Here is a 23,257-nt window from a genome sequence, read left to right on the forward strand (position 1 = left end):
ATAATGTGATAGTCAGCACCATGCTTACCACAGTGCCAGGTTGGACTGTGATGAGAAAACCACATTATTTGTCAAGTAGCCCAATACTTTATATAAATTTACGTGTATTAATTAAAACAAGAGAAGACCTGAACTGAATTGACATTGCATCGAAATGAATGAACCATGACAGATGAAATAACTATGTGCTGTTCAGTGTCGTTTATGGTGGGCATTGTGACAGCTGCCAATAGCTCTCACCAGTGCAAACATGCCCACTTCAGCAACATTCCATTGCAAGGTGTAAAAACTTAACTGGTGTCTTCAGACCAGACACCACGGCTAAATAGTCTTGTACTGGGCAATTCTTCACCTGGAATTTTTAAATCAGGTTCCATAGTCTCAAGGATAAATCTGTTTCTCTTGTGATCTCATTTCTTTCTCCTGAAATAGTAACAAAAATCCATCTTCTAATTGTCCAGGTAAACCATGTTCGCACCAGAGACTTTGACTGCTGTCTGGTTGTGCCCCTCATTGCAGAATCTGGCAATAAGCTGGAGCTGGTTATTAGCAGAAACCCGCTGGCACCTCCTAAAGGAAGCTCAGAACAACAGACTTCAGTGAGTGGGGAGTGGTGTGATCAGACTAATGCCTTCCTTCAGCAGAGCGGACACACTGATGTTCATACAGAGACACGGGATCCTACAAATACATTATAGCAGAAAATCATTTTAGTGGGACATTCGGTAACAAAAGACAATTATGGTGCTAAATCCCTTTAAGATTTCTCTGAGATTAAGGCTCAGATGCTGTATAGCACTAAAAAGCACAGCTCAGTCTTTTTGTCTCAAGGCTTGTATTAATTCATGGTTACTTCTGAAAAGGTTTAATTCTTCATTAAGTCAAGTCAGTCCATTCTAAACAACCTAGCATTAGCAACAGTACAAAACTCTTAAGGGCCTTTTCTTCCCCCCAGATAGGAAACTGGGGAGATGTTTTAAACATCATTTAAATGTTCCTCTCTTCCTCAGCAGCTGCTGTTTGAGGGAAAAGCACAGAGTTGACCTCTGCTAACAAACAGTGGTGTCCAGGTTATGCGGTTTTTAAAACACATTTTATCAGTCAATGAGAAAGGTGCTGCCTGAGGGATAAGGAAGTGTGATGCTGCACTGGGTTTTCTTGTTAAATGTCTAGAGCTGTAATTTCCAGAACCTTTATTCTGCTGGCAAGGAGGGTGCACTCTTCAAACAAGGCATGGCCGAGACGTTTAACAACATGGTTGCAGGAGGCTGCAGTATGAGGTGAATGTTACTGCCCCACTTTGGTACATTTTGTTAGAAGGTATGTTCTTCCCTATGCAATGAAATATTTTAACAGTCTATCTTGCAGCCTGTGGGGATTTTTAAGCAGAGACTTTTCTAGCGGGATGAAACCTCTGTGAAGGAGGATTACAGACAAGAGTGAAACTGAAACGAGTTCAGACAAAACAGAAAGGTTTTAAAAGAAAATGGCTTTTTTTTTAAACTATGTCAGTGGGAGACTGATACAAAAGCTCTTTAATGATCCATAAACCTGTAAACTTGTACTGACACACGTGAGCTTTTTAAGTAAGTCAAGTCAATTTCTTGAAGGGACCAAAGTCCTATTTACTTTGTTTTCAGGCTTCTTTATGATAAATGTTACCCCCTGCAACACGTTTTTAGGATTTAAAATTGTAAATATATTTTACAAACACATCACACAAACTCTCTCCTCTCCCCCCAAGCAATAAAGTACTGCCAGTTGCATTATATGCTCACCAGCAGCTGCTTTGGTTTATTCCGGTATTCAAGTTGTTATTGGTAATTACTGTTCTTGGTGAATATAAAGATCCTGGATTTGTACATTTGTAGAGTCTCCGTATCTAAACGGTCACCTTACCGAGTTGTTTCTTCTCAATTTCAACTGTTTAACTGTATCCCTGTTGTTGTTTCCAACACATGAACAAGCTCACCTGCCCCACACACACACCAATCTCTGATTTCTATTTCAGCACTGCCAGAAACGGTCAGAATGACATTCAATGCTGAATCATGTAAAAAAAGAAGGAGAAAAAAAAAGTTCATGAGTCACTTACTTAAATATGTATTTTTATTTGTAACAAATAAGCATTAAACTGTAAAGTATTTTTGTACAAATTTAATACTTTAATAGCATGATATTTATCGTCTATGTTATGTTTTTTGAAATTCAAACTGTTGCAAATATTTGTATGGAAAAACTACTGTATAAATTGAAATAAACAGTGATTTAAAGACATAAAAAATGAGGTGGCATTTTTTCCACAGTTTTTTGGGGAAAAAAAAATTCCAGCATTATGTATAAAAAGAAAAAAGGAAGCTGTCCAAATTTTAGTGCAATTTGCCTGATGTTTGATCAGCATCCGTCTTGCTGATCTCCAAAGTTACAATGTGGTAAGTCACATACATGGTACACAAAAGTTGAAATTGGAATATTTTATCTAACTCCAACTTGGAATTCTGACTTCTTACCCAGATCATTACCAGCATTTAATTCTGAGCTGAAGCAGCAATGGCAAGTTGTACATCTCTCTCAAGTACAAAGTGGGGGAAAACTTCTGTCACTGGTTGCAACTTCCTTGTTCTTTCTAATCTTTTAACAAGATTAAAACCCATAATCAATGAAAACTTCATGCCCACAAACCTGCCACACCAGAAACATCCAAAGTCCCCTTTGTAAACTGTTTTTTGACTCCCAAGAGCAAACCACAGTTTTGGTATATGCAACAAGTTCTCAGCAGTTCTGGAGATGGACAGATCGTGGTATGGCCAGCTAGTCTTCAAATCCAGAAATCACCAGCTATTTTTTATGGAACATCTGGATCCTCTCATTCTTCACTGAAACAAAATAATTATATTTGATGACCAACACACCCTTTTTACCAAAGGGCAGATCACTGAAAAGGGCTTACTTTAAAACAAAAAAAGCATGTACTTTATAGAACATGCTAGTACGGGAAAGCCTACAGGAAAATTATCTGCACAACCAGCTTCTCTGCTCCGAATTCTTGAATGGAACAGGTTCAAGAAAGATTCATAATGAGGACAGTCGATTGGCTGTTACTTCTTGAAAAGCTTCCTAGGAGTTACGTGACCCAAAGTTAGATTCCTAAGTCTGGAAGACTGAAGTGGGGAATCTTCTGCTCTCTGTCAAAACAGAACAAAAATGTTATCAGTGTTTGAACTAGAACTAAAATCATAGAATCACAGCATGGTTTGGGTTGGAAGGGAACTTAAAAGATCATCTAATTCCAACCCCTCTCCCATGGGCAGGGACACCTTCCACTAGATTAGGCTGCTCAAAGTCCTCTCCAGCCTGGCCTTAAACACTGCTAGGAATGGGGCAGACACAGCTTCCTTGGTCAACCTGTGCCAGAGTCTCTCCACCATAGTGGAGAGTTTCTTCCTAATATGTAATCTAAATCTCCCCTCTTTCACTTTAAAGCCGTTCCCCCCTTGTCCTGTCACGACATGCCCTTTTAAAACATCCCTCTCTAGAATCCTTGCAGGTGCCCTTTAGGAAGACTGTTATAATGTCTCCCCTAAGCCTTCTCTTCTCCAGGCTGAATAACCCCAGATCTCTTAGCCTGTCTTCGTAGGGGAAGTGCTCCAGTCCTCTGATCATCTTTGTGGCCCTCCTCTGGACTTGCTTCTACAGGTCCACATCCTTCTTATATCAGTGGCCCCAGATCTGAACACAGTAGTCCAAAAATACAGTAGTGTCCTCAAAAACAGTTTTTTTCCCCATGACAGAGCTCAGAAATGAGACATAATGAAAAAAACACCTATTAGGCATGTCTGACTGTATAAAAACGGCTTCACCAATTAAATTTTATATAAAACTCTTACAGCATGTCTGCTCTTAAAAACAGACTTCTCCATACAAAGAGTAAGTGACTCTAGCCTAAGCTACTCATTGGAGAGATGTGTCGGCTAATAAGGTGTATAAATTTGCTACTATTGACGTTAACTTATTTTTTTCATATTACTCTGGGAAAACGCCTGCCAAACTGAACTGCTTTACCAGTTACTGGGGATCTGGAAAATTATTAAATAAATAATGGTAAAACAATCGTAACAGTAAGAAGGTGATTTGTGGTGGTTAAAGACAGTGCTGAGTTTGTTTTAAGCCTTCCCAGTTCAGAGATCGATACTCACCCAGGGTGTTTTCATAGCATCCTCGGACTTCTCTGCAGGGGTTTGTTGTCTTTTACGTGGGCTTTGCTGCAAAATGTCTGTCTGCTCTTCTTTAATGAGAACTGCTGACTCTTCCTGTTTAATCAAGTCTGTTAGAGATTCAGGTGGCTCAGGAGCACCTTGGGTTAGACTAACAGACTGAGTCTCAAGCTCCTGACTTAACCAGCCGTTGGTCAGGGGGGACGAAGCGTGTCCGGGACAGTTGCTCCTTTCTGCAATTGCCTCTCTCAAAAATCTCTGTAAGTGAGTTTTTCTGGGCACATTCTTGTTAGTGACCGCTCTCCTGAGGTGTGGCTCTTCTGCTATAACGTAGACACGGCAACATCCTCTGGTCACGGCTGTGTACACATGCTGCCAGTGCTGACGGCCAGGGTTGCCAACCACATAGACAACAGTTTTCTCCTCAGAACCCTGGAACATGTTTAAAAACACCTTATCAAAGTGAGATCTCCAGTAAGTAGCTGAAAAAAAGACACAAAAACAAGGAAGGTGGAGGCAACTGCAGATACTCCAAAGAATATCTGCTATCCTGCATTCAAGGAATTTTAGTTTCAAGAGACCCTCTGGCTCTTTCACATGAAAATACAGTGCATTCACAAAGCCATAAGAAGGTTTTATCAGCTCACAGCTGCTTTATTTTTTACCTGAAATGTGTGAATAGTTCTGGCCCATGCATGTTTTATGTGGCATAGCTTCTTCAGTGCCTTATACTTCACAGTGTATGTAGAGCCGTATGTGCTGCTGATGGTTAGTAAGCGCTGTTTATTAATTTCTACATCCTAAAGAAACACCACAAGAACACTCAGCAGTAAGCTTGTATCAGCAGTTTCACCTGAGTCCATACATCCGTGTGTATCCATATTCCAGCCTTCCCTGAAATTACTGCAAAAATAGCTGCGATATCAACCCAGTGAAATAATTTCAGAAGACGGTAAACCCAAAAGACAGCTATCTTTCAACTGACCACCTTGAAGGAAAAGTAGTTTCACTTTACAGGGCCTTCCCTAACTCCTTCTGTTTAGGAAGGAAAATGCTGACTAAGGTAGTTTTAACCCTCAGAAAACTGATACAGTGAATACAGTGAAATATAACAATGAGGCCACTTTAATGATTTACTGCCATGAAGGCAAAGAGCCGACTCTCTCCCACCAACCCTATATGGTGCCCCATCCCATGCACAAGTATTAGTACTTTCACTGGACCATCTGCTGAGTCAATTCAGCTCACTGAAGCCAGCAAACAAATACAGAGGTTTTGCTGCTCTATTTTTTTGGTCAGCTTAGTTTTCTAAGGATCCTGATCTTAGATTAGGGGAGAGCTCAAAGCTGTAACAGCTTTATTCTTTACTTAAGACTTCTACCTATATCCAAAACATTACCCATTTCAATTACATTTTAGTATTTACAGAACATATTTACACTGGACACGAGCAGATCAACTGAAACACATTTCACAAAAATGCTCTGAGACGTATTTTAATTCTCCATTTTGAGTCTGCTTCTTTCTTCCTATTAACATGATTGTTTAGCAGAAACACTAAGTATGTGCTGTGGACTAAAAACAACACTGCAAATTGTTTTGTTCTGAGCATTCTACAAGGACTGAACTAGTTACCATTGGGGGGTTTTGTGCAGGTTCTTGCAGCTAGGACTTACCTCTGTTATGAAAAATATGTCTCCATTGCACAGTCGTTTGCCCTCCTCAGCAGTGTCTGCAGTGAGGGTGATTTCTCCACTTTTGCGTTCACAGTGATAAGGACCCTCCCCAAAACCACAGTCTGGCAAGAGATCCTTGAGGTACGTATTCCTTGTGCAGGAAATCTTGTCATCAATTTGAAATAAGAGACGGTTTTTATGGTCTCTAGATTGGAGAAAGAAAAAGGGAGAAATGCATTTATAAAGTATGCATTTACCATCTCTCAATATCTCTTACGTCTCCCCTCCCTACACTTGGGCCAGATTAAAAACCTTAATAACGTTCAAAACCAGTTAAGACAACTCACATTTCAAAGATGTTTCTTGAATTTTTGTAAAACTTTTGGGTAAGAAACAGTCACATGGAGTTAACACCATGAAAGTGAGACTGTTCACAGGAAAAAAATGCAAAACACTGGCTTACCTGGTTAAATGATTTGAATAGTGTTGGCAACAAAGTTCATTTATTACATCGCAATCTTGCCTACATTGTACAAAAAAAGAACAAGAACAAAATCATGATGTAGAAGGAACGGTTTTGTCTAAATACCACAGAAAGGTAAGGATGTTTGTGCTGCATACCTAGATTAGCTAGATTTGTTTTTAAGACAAAGAGGAAAACTAAACAAAACTAATCCTGGATATATTATTTTCTGTCTGTGGATGTATTAAAAATAGTCAGAAGATTTATTTGCTTTTTAAAGACCTGGAATTTTACCTTTTAAATGCAGATTAAGTACCTATATTCTAGAGGAATCTTTTATGGAAACCATTAATAACAGACTGGAAAAATAAAACTGATTTCAGAGTTACTCAGCATTCACAACAAGCAGGTGAACTAGCTAAACTCTATAAATTGCTTATTTGTGCACTAGTAACCTGTAAACAGTTGGTGGGGTTTTATTGCTGAGAAAAGGTTCTTCACAAATAAAAGTAGTAGTCTTTTCTAAAGTACCCTTCTGTGCAGAAGTATAAGTTTATGGACTATTGGTACTACTGGACCATACTATGAGGCCATACTATTCAGGATAACATGATGGTTCATGTTATCAGTGGTTAGCAAACTTTCCAACCTTTCTTCAAAGCATCTAAGAGCCCTACACCCTACCCCTTCTTAAATGACAAGTATTGTGCTTCCAAATATCCAAGCTGGATATCCAAAGTGCATTTGCCACTGTACAAAAAGAGCACTAATGCCCATCAGATTACAAGACTGAAATACGGCCCTTGTCACACAGTCAAAATGCAAGTAGCTCCTGTCATTTGGTCAATGTCCGCCTGTGGCAGAAGCATATATAGACAGTAGGTTACATGTACCATCACGCACCCTGGAATTCACATCTACCACAATGGGATACTTTTGAAAATGGACATTTCTTTGTATTTTGTGGGTTCCTCCTGAAGATGAGACTTCCTTCTCCTTTCACTTTTGGAGAACACTGCGCTATAACAAACACCAGAGCACAGGCTCTCAGAGAATGTACTACAAAACCTGACCACTTACGATGTCCATCCTTTGTTTCTTTAACATGAACAGTACAGATGAACATGAACACAAAGGCAAAAATGGTAAGGCAAAGTAACCTTAAGCTTATAGAAAAATGAAGCAACTCTCCATGGAGAGACTGGAGGCAACCAGAAGGTACAGGAAAAGACACCTGGCCTGTTCTCTCCAGTAATTTTATGATATTGCCACTAGTCTCTACAACTCAACACATTCAGGTAGGTTCAGATCATGGCTGCTAAGCAAGGATTTTTTCAATGTCTGCCTACATGCTCTATTACCTTCTGAAAGCGATGAACTGTGATTGTTTGGCATCCTGCAATCCTGGTCCTTTTTTAAGTAAAGTCTTTATGGCAGTTTGCAACTCTGTTTTAGAAGTCATAAAAAGTAAGGCGTTAAAATATGCAGAATAATATAAGAAAAACATAATTCAATATGAAACTGCCTTTGCTTATTTCTTGCGTCAAAGACATTTCAAGTTGTTTAAAAAAAAAACAGAAAAGAACATAAAACACAAAAACACACCCCTCCCAAAAATTAAAATGTGAGAGACAAGATTGATATGGAATAAGAGAAATTCTAGTTTATCTGTATTAAGCAGCTGCACAGAGCATATTTCATACAAAACAAGGTTTGGATATAGCACATTAAAGAGGTAAAGATAAACCGATACAGGAGAAATCCAGGTTTAGTATTATTTGCTGAGTAAGTTACTACAGTAAGGTAAGGCGATAATAGTCACACTTTTTTTTTTTTACACCACATCCTCCTTGAAGCTTTTTGATGCATATTAAGTAGCGGCTCCTCAATCCACTTATCCAATAAAGGTCAAAAAAACAAAAGCAATGGCCCTAATCCTAACTTGAAAATATGTTTAAAGAAATACTTGTTCTCTGCTTCCGTTTTCCTAACTTGATTCTAGAGTTGGGCGCACATTCCTGTCCAGCACCATCCTGTTACAGATGCTGTTTACTCAAATTACTGAAAAATTTAATCTTTTAAAGTCTGACAGCTCCACCTACAATAGAAAAAGACAATCACACTTGTTTACATTGATAGAAGCTGCCATCCCCCCCATTTCAAAATGTAACTAACTGGTGAGCTGGAGCTCTACAGCGTATCCTTTGCACTTACAGGTTTTGCTGCACCCACTTACAGAAAGCTAAACTATAGGTAAACTATGAATCTAGCATTTAAATTTATACCACAAACAAAACTAGATTAAAATTTTCCCCAAGTGCTAGTTTCAGCCAAACAGTCTATGCTTTACCAAAGGGAAATCAAGATTACAAACTGAGTGTACACACGTACTGTCACAACCCCCGCCAGCAGGCAAAGCAATGAAAATGAATTTTTTCTCTGGGCCTGGCATTTTCATTTCCTCATCCCAAGCAGAAACTTCCAGCACCTCATCAAATTCAGGAAGCTGCCGGTGAGAGATTCTTGACCAGAGAAGTGGAGAGAAAACAGAAAAGTTACTTCCAGTTAAAGGAGTCCTGTGTAACATCATCTGTATCAGCCTGAAATTCACCATTTATATAATTTTGGTCATCTATAGTACATACATCAGGAACACTTTCTTCTAAGCATAACTTAACTTCACAGTAAAAAAATGGTAATCTATCCTCCAAACACTTCAGCACTACAGTAGATACTAGGTGTTCTTACTTCTCATGGTAGCAGACTGGAGTAACACAGAAGTGTTAGAAAGAAAAAGAGTGTTTGTAAAACATTTGGTAGTCCAGAATATTCTCAGCTTCCAAACAACATCAAAAGGTCTTGGGCACTTGGACCTAGATACTGCTGCTTGAGGTTTAAAAAAGAAGTCATACACTGACAGTAAATAGGAGTATTTCAAGTCCAAAAGTAATGTAAATGCTGGAAACATTCAGCAGTTCTGGGTATTAATACAAAGAAAAAAAAGGAAACTACGATTTAATGGCCCTTGGCACCTAAACTCTCAATGTAATTCAGTCTGTTTTAGCTGTTGTCACACTCACCAGAGGTATCTTTAAGACTTCCTTTATAGGGAAGCAATTATAAGTCAACACATACACAACACGTTTGAAAACAACAGAGAGTATTTAATAGTGAAATTCGTCCCATAAAATTCAAGTATATTCCATCACACATGTTTATCTCCAATACCTACACTCCTGCAAAAATCTGTGGGGTTCTGCCGTTGCTGTTTTGGGTGGCTGTTCCATTTGCTTTTAAAAACAGTGTTACTGATTTTTAACAAGAAACTATAACAGAAACAGTAATGTAGAGTCAAATCTGGATGCACTACTGTTTTGCAGGTAAAGGACCAGCCCACTACAAGAATGCTTCTTACATACGTAATGAGACCCTACCTTGATGCATTATCTACAATTAGTTGTGATTCAGCTCTGTGATTAGTTCGCAGTTCCACAGAAAAGCCTCTTGATTTTAGACCCTCAAAGATATCAGCTAACATGTTTCCTGGGTCTATGCTTGGTAGCTGTCTAGTATCACCTAAAGAGAATGCATATTAGTATTTGTGAGAAGCAGTAACAGATCATCTGTTAAAAACCCAACAAAACAACCCCACACTGGAATTAATAAATTCTCAACCCTCTATGTAGCAACATGCTTCAACACAATTCACATGAAATAAAACTTCCAAGAATCTAAGAAGCTTTGTTTGGGGGATCAGGCTGTAGCTTGAATTTCATAAAACTCAGCAATGCTTTACTAGCAGGTGCAAATCCCTCTGCATAATAAACACTGACAGTGAGCACATCTTATTCAAACACATTTCGAAAGTTACATATTTAAAAGCAAATGTTATGAATGGCATGCCAAAAAGCAAACCTCTGAGACAGCAGAAAATTTTCATTTTATACGTGTCTCCCCTTCTGAACTAAACCAAGATATTCCTAGCATTAAGAATGACATGAAACCTCCCTTCTAACAAGAAATTAAGATGTAAACACTTAAATTTAGGGAAATCAGAAAAGTTTTCCAGTTGCAAGATGTAATAAGCCATCACATGAAGTCATAATCACAGAATCTCAGAATGGTTTGGGTTGGAAGGGAATTTAAAGATCATCTAGTTCCAAGCCCCCCCTGCCATGGCCACGGATACCTCCAGTAGACCAGGTTGCTCAAAACCCCGTCCAGCCTGGCCTGGATAATACCTTCGGAAGTAGACAAAATAGTGCTAAACAGGGAAGGGAGATACTGATATTTTCATATTGACAGTTGAGCTAGAAAACTCTCTCATATGACCTTAAGAATAAGCAGAAATATCCAAGTGCAAAACAATGTAACATTCTGGGGTATTTAAGAGACTCAGTGAAAGCAATAATAGCTCTGATACTTGCACTGTATATTGTGTTATTATTAAACACTGTATAATCCTAAAGTTGCTGCTTCACTTACCTAGGATAATAAGTTTGGCAAGCTGAGCATGCTCACATAAGAGTTTTAAAACCAAACTCAGAATGCGTACAGACACCAAACTTCCTTCATCCACAATCAGAACTGTCACAGTAGAAAATTTCCATTGCTGTAATTGTTCTCTCTGCCTCCACGATCTAAAACTATAGATTATCTAGAAACAAACAGAAATAAATCAAGTTCTGACATGAATCAACTGTCAACAACTGTCTTATAAAGGCAGCCAGACTGTAGAATCTTCTAATGTTGTATTTAGAGCTATCATCTGAAATTCTGAGCTTAAAACTGTCAATACTCAGACTTAAACTTTCAGGCTTAATTTCCTCCCTGGAAAAACAAACCCCAAAACAATAGCTGAGAAGCTAAAAGGACCAGATGCCTTAGAGAGGCACAAATGAGAGATGTGTAAGTAGAAAAAAAAAATAACAATCGAAAACCAAAGTTACAGCAAACAATTTATTTCAAATGACTGATCTACAACTCTCCAAAACGTAACACTGACAAGTTGTACCTAAGCATTAGGTAAGGGTTTCATATGAAAAGTTAAATCACAAGGTTTTGTTTTGGGTTTGTTTTTTTTTGCAAAACAAGAACAGACAGTGTCAAAAGGCCCTTCAGAACACAATTTAAAAACAAACCAAAAGAATGTCCTTACCTGATGCAGTGTATATGCAGGAATATTAGTTTTTTGACTCAGAAGGCCTGCAGCCCTCCCTGTAGGTGCAGTAAATAGTACATGCAGATTTTTTTGTGTGCATATATTCTCTGACTCCCCATTAAGATCAAAGGTATTCCATTCCTCAGACGCATCCAAGTCTTCTTCAAAGGCCTTAGAAGCAGCTTCCACTTCTTTTTCCATCTGCTTTAAGTGACGAAAAAGGTAGCTAACTATTGTACTCTTTCCACAGCCTCCTTTTCCACTTATGATTGTGATGGGATTAGAACAAATCTTCTCCAAAGCAATCACCTGATCTAAGTCCAACTCTGCTTTACTCTGTGTATCAGATGTAGACCCCACTTCCTTTTCAGCAAAGTGATTTTCACAATTATGACTGTCTGGACTATTTTCTTTCATATGTTTCATTTCATGTGCCTGGGTAACATTCACTTTGGTATCTACCATTTCTCTTGACATCTCAAAAACACTAAGTACCTTTTTCACATCAACATCCAGTTTCCATGAGTGGTTTGACATAAGGTCACCTACATACATTGCAATGTCTTTTTCAGATTTATAAAGATAAGGCAGAAACACTAGTTTTTTCTCCTTAATCACTACGCTCTGATCTTTCAAAAATTCAAGAGATTGCCAAACATGCTCGATGGACATATCTTTAGATACAAAATGAGCTAATTCATCTTGATCTTGATAAGTGTGACCCATTTCTCTACACCGTCTCTTGAGTTGATCATACAGAATTAATGCGTTCTTCTGCAACTCAGGGATCCTCCAGAGGAGATGTTCACACTGACAAAATGCAGCCCACGTTGCCTCACAGTAGGAAAGTTTCAGTTCTCTGTAGATGATCTTCTCCCCAGAAGGAATAAAAACAAGTATGTATTTATTTCAGAAGATGTTAACCTCTTACTAACATTCCTCCTGGTAAATACAAACTGTAATCTCTGAATTATTTATTTTTCATAATGTATGAAGTTATAATGCTTTTCAAGCTACACGAAAGTAAGATGGAATGATAATTCCTCTCAGTCACCCTTCTGTATAAACCAGAAACTTTTAAAATCAAAAACCTGGCAGATAAACTGGGTATGAGGGAGAAATCATGCACACCTGATTATCACAGTTTCAAGTGAAGGCACAAAACCTATAGAAACAGAGCACAGGAAAGGCACTAGCAGAATACTGTACCCAATTCTTAATATTTTACTTCAACAAATACATAACCCTTACAGAGACTACTGCAAAACAGTCAAAGACTGGGATGAGCAAAAAACATGAAAGAAAAATTAATTGGACTTGCTGAGCCTCAAGAGAAAAAGCTAAAGAGAGTCTTCAAGCAATAAAAAAACCCGGCAGTGAGAATGCAGGTCTTTGGAACAAGAAACAAGAGCAACAAGTCTCCTGCATTAAGGAACAGTCAAACTGGACATCAGGAAAAAGCTTTTAAAAGGAAAAGATGTGAAACACTGGAATACATTGGCTAGAATGCCGAAACGCTGCAATTGGAGCTCTTAAAGACAAGTCAGAACATCTGTCAGTAAAAGCATTGGGTAGCCAAACCAGAGGGATTAAGTTCACGTCTGAACTATTAAGCCATAGCTGCCATCTGAGGTACAGGAGTGCTAAGGTGAGGTGCAGCAGTAAAGCTGCACAGCAAGTATAGTGAAGAAAAACAGGAAGGCAAGCAGCAACTGCAAAAAAACTTACAAAGAAAGGAGAACCAACAGACCAAATGACCTCTTAAGACCAACTTATCTGCCTTACTATGAAAGCATAGATACTGTTCTATTCATTAAGAATAGAAAATCTCATTTCCTGGTATAAAACTGAACAACTGAGGGGTTTAAATCAGCTTTCTTACTTTCGGGCCCATTACCTCAAGTATTTAACTTTCTCCTCTTTGCAGAAAAGACTAAACAAATGGTTGTAACAAAACCACTTTTAAAATCTTCCAAGATTAATTTGTTGTAGACCAACTGGAAAAAAACCCAAACACCAAACCTTTCCTAAAACTGAGCCCAGTGCATTGCCTATTTCCAAACAAACCAAACTTACCTCCTACAAATGCCCAGTTGATAAACTGAACGTCACTGAAACAGCATTCAATCCAACAAATGCTCTAATGTAACAAACCCCATATTTTTTACCCAGCTTAACACTACTTACCCTGCTGAATCCAAGTTTCCACAGCTCATTCTTTAAGATCTCATCCAATTTTGTTAGCATCTTGTCTTGAAAATCCTCTTCCTCACTATCTGTACCGCTGTTTTCCTCAGTCTTTCTTTGCCAACACACCATCTCCAACAGACAGCAAAAATGGCGTGGCAGAAGAATCGGCAGGAACTCCAGTATCATAGGAAAAGTCAGAGCTACCAATGCTGCCTTTCCTGCAACTGCACACACCATAAACCAAGACAGCTTTCAGCAATACATGAAGATATTTGTAACGACAATTTAAAAAGACTCTGGCTTTTATCCTTCTGCCTCCACTGCATCCAAAACATCCCCAATTTCTTTCACTTTCTTATTCTTTGTAATCCTAAAGACTGTTTTCCTTGCACTGCCTTGGGAAAAAATAATGGAAACAGATGACAAAAACTGCAACTAAACGTACTCATTTGGAAAATATGCATTATGCACTCGGTTTAAACTGTGTACTCCATTTTGTCAGTTCTGACCTCACCACACCTGCCGCTTACCTAATTTTCAGACAGATGTACAGAAGCTTAAAATCCAAAATAAGAGGCTTCTAAATCTGTAGTATCATATGAGCAGAGAAACTCAGGAAAACAGTGCTCTCCACTGGCTTTCTCAATGATCCCAAACTTAAGCTATCACTTTCACCACTTGTATCAGTCTTGGGATCTGCAAAAGGGGGATAACAAAACTGATGTGCCCTAAATCTTGCTAAAAAACAAATTTCAGAAGTGAAACAGATTTCAGAAGAAAGTGAGACTTTTAGAAATTTATCTCTTGGAAAACAAAGAATCTTTGCACATTCAAAACCATCTGAATATACACTTCATATGAAGACAAGTTAGCTTGAACACAGTATCTAAGACAGAACTCACTCATTAACTTACAAACATAGCACAGGATGTACCTACATGACTTCGAAACATAGTAGAAGATGTCGTAATTCTTGGTGTCTCTTTCTTTAACCCCTGCCTGTAAGTGTGAAACTTGGAACTCTTTTAGGGTGTTTTCAAGATTTCCAAAACTCAGCACAGACTCCGCAGGAAGCCAAGCAAAAAACATTTCTCTAAAACACTCTGGAACTTCACATTCCTTAAGAAAGAGCGAAAAGACTTGTCGGTTGTTTTCTTCTATATCAGTCCGCAGAAAATACGACGGATATCCTTGCACAAAGTACTTTGACCCCAGTTTTTTAGCTTTAACATTAACTCTCCACCAAGGGCCAATTAACGGAAAACGTCCAACTACTTCATACTTCTTTTTAGTGTTGTCTTCTTGTATAATAACTGAATTGTCAAAAAGAAAAATAAAGCCATTGTAAATTAATAGTCATACAGATTAAAAACTTGATTAAGAGAGTTTTGCTTGTTTAAAGCTTATTTTTATCTTTTGTAGAAGTTGTATAGTAAAAGTAAAGCAGGAAGTTCCATAAACTTCCTGACGTCAGCCCTTCCAGGAGGCTTTAAAAACAAAAGCAAAACCAACCTCAGAAACAAGCACCGAAGCTGCTTCTCCAGGAGTCTGAACTACAAAGTTAAAAATGCATATGAGCCAGTTAAACACACCGGCATCTGGTTTAATATCACCTTTTATGCCAAGACAAGTTTGCAATTCAGTTTTAGGCAGTTTTGCCGCAAAATATCCCATCACGGCACCTGCATTCTCCTCACACGCATTTGTATACCAAGTACTTTCTGTAACTGAAACCACAAAAATTATAAGCAATTCAAACAAGTTCTTAACACTTCATATGACCTCGTTTGCCTCCTGTTTCCATCCCCTTTCCCTCACAAAAATAAACACACCGTTCCTCGATCCACAACACGGAACTAAATGCTACAACCAGCACAAAGTGCACTCCCACGTTTAGCAGGACCCCTTCTCACACCATCAGCATGCCATCAGCTCTTAGGTCTGTAACAACTTGCCCATCTGTTCTCCCCTTGTTACCTCAATGAATTTTTTAATCAATTTTTCGATACAATATTCTTGTTATGCAGAAGTTGCTCCTAGGTCCCCTGCTTTTCCAGGTACTGAACGGACCGCAGGGACTCATTAATGTTCAGTACCAACACCCTTGCATGTCATAAAAGATTTCTAAAAGCCTTTTCTTTGTGTGCGGAGTTAACCTGAATGTTTTCTTACTGCTCCAATGCCGTGGCCGTATATAAATGCAAACGACACTACCCTTCTGCGACCTCCGTAAGATCCGTCACTCACTCCGCATCGTGTCCTCTCTACTCGTAGTTCCCAGCACCCGGGGAAGGCGCGAGCTCGGACGTGGTTAACTTTTAAAGCCTTGTACCTCAGCACTGACCTCCTCCCGCCCGCACCGAGGGCTCTGCCCCGCACAACCCCCAGCAGGCGGCCGCAGCGGCGCCCCCTCTCCGCAGCACACTGCCCGCGCCGCCGCCATTCCCACAGGACCCGCCGAGCCGGCCGCCGCTCTGCAGCTCGCTCCCCGCACCGGGCCCACGCCCGCCTCCGAGGGAGGCCGCGGGGGCTGCCCCGCCGACCGCTCTGCGCTGAGCTACCCCCGCCCCTCACCGGCTCGACGAGGGGGCAGCGCGGCCGCCAGCTCCGGCCCGGAAGCGTCCAGGAGCGCAGCCTCCACCAGCTGCGGCTCCTCCTCTGCCTCCTCGTCGGTCTCTTCCTCCGAGTCCCCCACTGCCTCTCGCCGCAGAGGCAGAAGTACCCCCCACAACTCGACCGCTGGCCCAGGCCGCTGCCCGGGCACCGCCATGCCTCTACCGCGCCGCGCTGACGGTGGGATCCCTTCGTCCGCACCGCGCCCGGCGCGGAAGGAGACGTCGAGAGGGACGGCTCCGTGCGGCCCTGTGGCACCCTGTGGCAGCGGGGCCCAGGCGGGCTCTGGCCGGGTACTGGTGGTGACCGCAGTCCTGCTGTGCTCCCGGCGGTCCCGGATAAGCTGAGGAGGCCGTGCCGCCTCGGGAGGTGCGGGCTTTACAGGCCGTTGGAGCCCGGCAGATGAGCTGTGGTGAGGAAACACAAAATTGGCGCCTGGAGGGGGCAGGAGAGCAGAGGATCAGTAACTGCGGTGTGATCTCCCAGAGGTGGAAGGAACAGGCGCTGGGTGTACGCGTGGGTGAGCCCGGACCCTGGCCCTGGCATCGTTTGTACTCGTACGTGGGCATCCTACTGCAGAAATAGCGCATTTGTTAATATATTGGTGATAATTCTGTGTCTTTACATGACCCAATCGCAAAAACATCAAATCATGAAAGCAGATTTCCAATCTGTGGTATTGTATTTCACCCAGCTGCTTCTCAAGGTCATGTAACATTTTAAAGGAGAGACAAAAGCTGTAGGTGCAAGTGCAAAAGAATAGTGGATTCTTTTCATCTGAAATTACATAAATGGATAGTTTTGCACTCCAGACCAAACTGCAATGTAAAAATGCCCAATATGAAGCTAAATATAATGTACCAGTCTAGACACAGCAGCAGACAGGTTGCCCCGCTTCTAAGAAGCTGCCAGCAGCATGGGCAAACCCTTCAAAAGGGTAGCAAATGTTATTTGTACATATGCTTAGAAAAAGGGATATAAAGTCCATAAAAATATTACATTTCCTTTTTGTCTAAGCTAAAAGAGACCCAGTCCTTTTTCCCATTTGTTTGTGACTCTTTCCCATGCATGATCCAGCAGGCGCTCTGTCCTTTCTTCACTACCTTGTCGCAAAACTGAGGGCCTTCAGCTCACTCACGAGTAGGAGCACAGACTCTCCCTCTGTCCTAGTATGGTTCTCTGCCCCTTTCCCCTTGCTGGGAATACCTGCATTAGTGTGTTAGTACCAGTACTTGTAAATACAACTTTCATGATTTTCAAAACCAGCCGCACATCTCATGGAAACAGAGTCTTGAGGTAGTTGGTTTCAGTTCTTGTGAGTTAACTTTAAACAATGGTATTCTTTCTCCAACTTAATTCGCAGATAATGAAATAACTGTAAAATGGGAGGCTGAAAACACATGGCCTATAAAAAGGAGACAGACGAGGGGACGGAGACATTCATGTTAATTTACAGAATATAAAGCATTAGCTTACTGATACTGAAGTGCTTCACAGTGTTATGCAGTGATAGATTTGAATCAGTGTTTTAAGATCCTTTTTTCTTAGGAAACATCATTTCACATTCAACTGTGTATTTGTGTAAGTGTGAGTACCCCCCATCTGTTCTGAAAATACAAATTTAATATCATATTCAGCAAGCCTGAGTCTAGAATTTCCTTGTGTTTCTACAGTCCCTATGCTATACATGCTGAATTCCTGCATGGTGTCTTACATTTCTATTCCTTTGTATCATTCAGCTAAGGAAATATACTACATTATGAAGACTGAGGAGCAGATACTTAAGGTCAGATGTATCCTGATTATGAATGGCTTCCAGCGTGCCCAGCTTTAAATGGGTAAGTCTTGTTTTTCAAAAATGTGGCTGTTTGCAGCTTAGGTGAAGTAACATCAGTTTTCTAGAGCTAGGTGGTCAAACACTGGGAATGAGGAGATCCTTTTGAAAATTGGTGACAGAATGATTTGCTTATCTCCACAATATAGATAAGTTTAAGGTTCCTGTCTGCTTCGTTTTCTGCCCTCCCCTTACTCGGTACTGCTACCTGTGCAGTCAGAGAATAGAAGCTAAAGTAAATCTTCGATTTTATGAAGTCAGTGGTAAAATTGTTAACTCTAATACAAGAAGCATTCCATCCATGAAAGTCATAAGAGTGAAAGATAGAAAAATGAGCAGTTGTATAGATTTAGAAATTTACAACAAACATGTGCAAGGAAACATTGTTAAGCATTAAAAAACAGATGAGCACAAGACCAGGAATCAAAAATTACTCTGCCATACAGGTTTTAAATCATAGTTTGAAAAATACCTTGAGATCTTAGATTACCTTTGGGGACTAGATTTTTTTCCATCTGTCTCACTTTAAATTCCACCCCAAAACCCAAGAATGTACAGTAAAATGAAAACACGCTTTGACAACCTTATGATTTTACCTTCTAATGCACCATGATATAACTTCCATGATAATTCGTAAATCTTAGAGTATAATCTGACAAGACTTGCTATATTTCTTAATGTTACCCCATGCCAGACATCCCCTTTAAAGGGACCATCAACTGGAAGCCCTCAGAGCATGAAATCAGGTGATGTATCTAGCACAGCAGGAAGCAGGAATAGCAGAGTTTTAACTTTTGTTCATCTTGAGATGGAAGTGTTTTGGGGTTTTCCACATGATCTTTCAGGGTGCCATAGAGGGATCATTTCCACAGCAGTACTTTTGAGGAGGGGAAATTATGGACAACACAACCCAGCCTAGGTGCCTTTCATGATGCTGAATTCAAGTGCTGATCCTGAATAACAGTCAGCTATCCTTACTGCTGGCAATGAGCTTCCTGGAAAATGACATGAGGCCCAGGAGTTGTCAGCTACTTACCAGCATGACAATGAATTTTAGAAGATGTCGGACATACCATGAATGAGAGAGATATGTCTCACAGGCTTTATTAAGTATCAAACTGGCAGAGCTTGAGATGTATGTATAAAAAGAAAAAGGTGAGAGTTGTTACAAGAACATCATATTGCGGCATACTTAATAATTGTCTAGAAAAGGGGCTTTCTGAAAACTTTAGAGTTGTAGGATTGATCCCCCTGGTCAGGACAGATAGAGTGAGTTGACTGGAATTCTGCCAGTATAAACGACAGCATTAGCAGTAATGTTGAAGTCTGCTTGGAAAACATGCTTGGCATTTTCAGAGCTTTAGGAAGTAAGACAAGTTCTTTGTGTTTAGTTCAAAGTTCTGACACAGGACTGCTCCCTATTATAGGCTTCAGAAGAATCTAAAACAACACAGCCTTTTCATTAAAAAAAAACCGAAGCCTTGATGCAATGTGCAAAGGAAATGGTTTGAAATAGATATAAAAGAATCATACTTAAAAAGACCTGTTTCTAAAATGCAGAGGAGAAACAAACATGTTTGATAATATCATAAAGGTTATAGTCCTCTATATAGCCTATATAGTCCTCTGTGTAGCCCTCTACAATTAAATCCCTTTAAAAAAAGTTCAGCAATGATGGGTTTTGTGCCTTGGCTACTGGTTTGTGTTTCCTAGCTTTGTGTAGCATTCTCTCATTCTTTCATCTGTAAGAAACATAAGACATAAACTGTTTCAGTGTTCCCTCGGGGCACATAGTATTTAACATAGAAGCCAGAATTGCTTTGTAAAATAGCAAATGCTCAACTATTATTGGACATAATCAAATCCTTATTGTGTACATTTATACTCTTCACATGCCCAGGCTAGTAACATTTTAAGAACCTAATGCAGTGTGTTGTGTAAGGCCACTTATCTTGTTCTTTGGCATTGATGCAGCCATCCTGAATTTCCTTAAGCTATCTAAAAGGGCTTTGCTGCTATGTCACAGCCACATCAGCTCGTGCTGCATCAAATTGCTAAGTACAGTGTGTTTGACAGACAATAGCGTTCTCTCTTGATGAGACCCAAGAGAGAGGAACTTGATTCAAGGGCCTAGGAATATTAAGTAGGACCGGTATTCCTAGGAGCTGTTAATCAGCATGTTATTTTTGTGGTGAACATGCTGGGATTATTGGTAGTGAGCATGCTGGGTACACTGCTGTGAATTTTCTTCTTTTGCTTAAGGAAACTTGTTACTATAGGAATGTTAGGCTTACTTTTAAGAATCAGTAAGTGTCTAGTGTCAAGGTTGTCATGAAAATGAATACTAAATCTGTTGTGACAAGCCCTTACCTACCTTTCCTATAGTTGGTTCTTCGTGGCCATTCGTTTGCTGTGCAAAGGCACATAGATTAATTTTTAAAAGCAAATTCAGAAATACTTTCTCTGGTGTTACAAAGCTGACTTCCCCAAAAGCCTGATAGCAGAAAGAGAGGTCTCATTCTTATTTCTTCTCAAGACCACAAAAACTTTGCACCATCTGGCATGTATTTCCCCTTATAGAACGGTGACCTCACCTGTAAGATCAGTTACTTTAACTTAACCACACTGCTGCAAAGCATTAAAAAAATGGTGCTACAAGTTTCTTTTCTGCGTCTGAGGGAAGAAAAAGCAACCCCAACACACAAAAAAAATCTGGGTAGAATGGCTGCTGCTACAGACTTTAAAAAAGATATAGCTGTTTTAATAATTAAATGTATGGGTACAAAAAGTTCCACTTGAATATATTGCATTCATTCACCAAGCTCCATGTTGTGCTTACAGTTTTGTATTTCTCAGGAGAGAATTCAAAGCTATTATATAATTCTCCAGGAACAGATAAAAACTCCCTTAACAATGTTTTGCAGTGGATAATACTTTGCAGTGCAGTTTCAAAGACAGTCTGTATCTTGTTAGCTTTTTAAAAAAATAACGCCACAACACAACAAAAACCAAAACCCACCAAACCCCCCCTACATTATCCCAGTGTGTTCCATTAATGAAAAGGCTAAGGAAACAAAAAAAAAAAAAAAAAACCAAACCAAAACCAAGAAAATCAAAGACCAGCTTTCCTATGGAATTCCTGAAATCCCCCAGTGCTATTTGTAATGAAAGTAGGTAACTAATAAGCATCTGATAATATTTTGGTTTGCTGTTTTTTTTCTCTCCAGTATCCTGTCATAATTAATGGTTTGGAGGAGAAATCGTTTGTGAATTACAGAAGTCTGCATTTTTGCAAGAGAATCCAAAACTGTTCATTTATGTTTATCACTTATGGAGCTATGTTGCTCTGTAATGGCATAATTTCTATATTCCTGGTGAACCAAACAGCGAAAGATCTAGTTAATAAACTCAATGAGAAATGGATCTCAGAAAACAAAATGAAAACTCTGTCTTTTGAGACTGTCAAATAAAAGGATATTAGTAAATATGTTTTAAATACTGTTCTGTATTTGTTCATCTTCACTTTTTAAGACAATTTGATAACAGGGAAGAGTAAATGGGGGGTGTTTCCCTCAGACTTCAGTACGTTGCTCTGTTTTTATTTTTTCAATTTTCCTATGCAGGTCACCTTACTGACAGCAGCATATGACTGTGGGATGTGATTCTGCACCCAGTTTACATCTATATTTGCAAGCTAACCTGGGCCAGAACTGGGCTGAAGCAGAGGTATGCTGTTGTCTACACTGTATGCAGCTGTGGGAACACTGGCATGGTTTTGCCTGTGCCAACAAGCACCATCCCAGAAGATGCCTGGGCCCTGAGAGCATTTCTCTGCCTTCTTGCAGTTCATCTTCAGGACCAAAGAACAGATTCTGACTGTTTTCTGGTTCACAGGTAGCCACTAAAGCTTGCCAAGAGAAGTCATTTACCTGTGTACAGTTCTACTTTCCAGCTGTTTGCCACCAAAGGCCACTGCTCACATTAGCTATATAAAGCCCTACTTAATGTTTAGATCTGGAAAATATCTGTAGCCAGTTTCTCCCTGTTTAGTTTTTAACTGGAGCTTTTCTTGAACAAGGACTAAATAAAAACGAGTAAGAACTTTCACAGTTTGAGGTTTGAGCCTGTTTCCAGGGGGTCCTTCGAGAGCCTTTCCAGTTACTTCCCTTAAGCTGGGCTCCTGAGTTTAGCTATTAATCTTCCTTCATAAATAAATCAATCACTGTTGTGCACTAACTTTTTTGTTAGCATTCCTCCAATTTTTCTATACTTTCATGGTAATGAATTTAATGCAATATTCTTCATGTGGACTTACAAGCATAATGAGACAATTGAAGTGCTAGGATTACAGCTAAAAACATCTTAAATGCAACTGTTTGTCTTTTGTAACAACAAAATTAATGAATACAGAGATTAACTTCTTACTAATTTTCATTCTTCTCTTTTTCCTTAAACAGCCATTCCCAATAGGTGTTCTGTTGGAAAAGCAAAGGTTCCAAGGAGGATGTACAGATTAAAAAGGATGAGTCAGGAGCAGATGAGAGACAGTAATAGAGCCCATCATTACAGGAAAGAACTTCACAGTCCTCCCATTCATCTCAACTGCTTCCAGGTCTGGATAGAGAGTAACAAACTAAACCCTGCTTTCTGTTTTTGTGTAAGGCACTCTGATGCAAAGTGCTTCTGGGTGGATAATAGAAAAACTGAGAAGAGTGGTGAGATCTCACTGATCGATGCTGTCAAGCAGCAATGGGCATAAAGGTCAGAAGGGTTTTTAATCCACTGGGATTTAATGGCACTATGCACTTTTTTCTGCAACTAGCTTCTGTCCTAAATAAACAACCTGGAGAATGGAAGTAGTTTTGACAGGAGGGATATGGCAGCTCTGAACTTTATAATGCTCAGATAACACTGTGCTGTGTCATGTATATCATATGGATCAGAAGACACTCATGGAAAGTGAATGCCTGATGACAGCCAAATTGCTCAAACCATGTTGGAGGAGAGGAGGTTATTATAGGAAAAAGAGTAAAGAATAAAACTTCCTTTGGGGAGTCCTCACACAAAGTGAAAATTAAGTTTTCTAGACAAAAATGCCAGAGACAT

The 23,257-nt window shown here is 39.8% G+C and overlaps 2 protein-coding genes across 18 annotated transcripts in view; one reads left to right on the top strand and one right to left on the bottom strand.

The window, feature by feature from the left end:
- The window catches only part of GRIP1 (glutamate receptor interacting protein 1), a 366,320-nt gene extending 364,081 nt beyond the window's left edge, over positions 1-2,239 (top strand). For all 15 annotated transcript variants that reach the window (XM_061467161.1, XM_061467157.1, XM_061467163.1 and 12 more), the window contains one exon: positions 462-2,239. In XM_061467161.1, coding sequence (XP_061323145.1) covers positions 462-698 — 237 coding nt within the window. In that variant the 3' untranslated portion in view covers positions 699-2,239. The remainder of the gene's footprint in view (positions 1-461) is intronic.
- On the bottom strand, positions 2,092-16,489 carry HELB (DNA helicase B). 3 transcript variants are annotated; one of them, XM_061467174.1, is made up of 13 exons: positions 16,279-16,489; positions 14,643-15,017; positions 13,702-13,928; positions 11,512-12,384; positions 10,839-11,010; positions 9,788-9,929; positions 8,745-8,875; positions 7,715-7,799; positions 6,354-6,413; positions 5,891-6,095; positions 4,880-5,014; positions 4,197-4,646; positions 2,092-3,185 (listed from the first exon to the last, which is right to left on the bottom strand). In XM_061467174.1, exons 1-13 carry the CDS (start codon positions 16,472-16,474, stop codon positions 3,099-3,101), a joined length of 3,138 nt encoding a protein of 1,045 aa, XP_061323158.1. In that variant the 5' UTR covers positions 16,475-16,489; the 3' UTR covers positions 2,092-3,098. The 3 variants fall into 3 exon arrangements, with proteins under 3 accessions (XP_061323158.1, XP_061323159.1, XP_061323160.1); XM_061467175.1 differs by lacking the exon at positions 16,279-16,489 and having other exon boundaries at positions 13,702-14,400; positions 14,643-14,759; XM_061467176.1 differs by lacking the exons at positions 14,643-15,017; positions 16,279-16,489 and adding an exon at positions 14,235-14,597.
- Between the last annotated feature and the right edge of the window lie 6,768 nt (positions 16,490-23,257).

This window comes from Pezoporus flaviventris, unplaced genomic scaffold, assembly GCF_033815535.1.
Source record: "Pezoporus flaviventris isolate CSIRO_AGI_PZ_B2104156 unplaced genomic scaffold, CSIRO_AGI_Pfla_v1 ptg000045l, whole genome shotgun sequence".
Classification (NCBI taxonomy): Eukaryota; Metazoa; Chordata; class Aves; order Psittaciformes; family Psittacidae; genus Pezoporus; species Pezoporus flaviventris.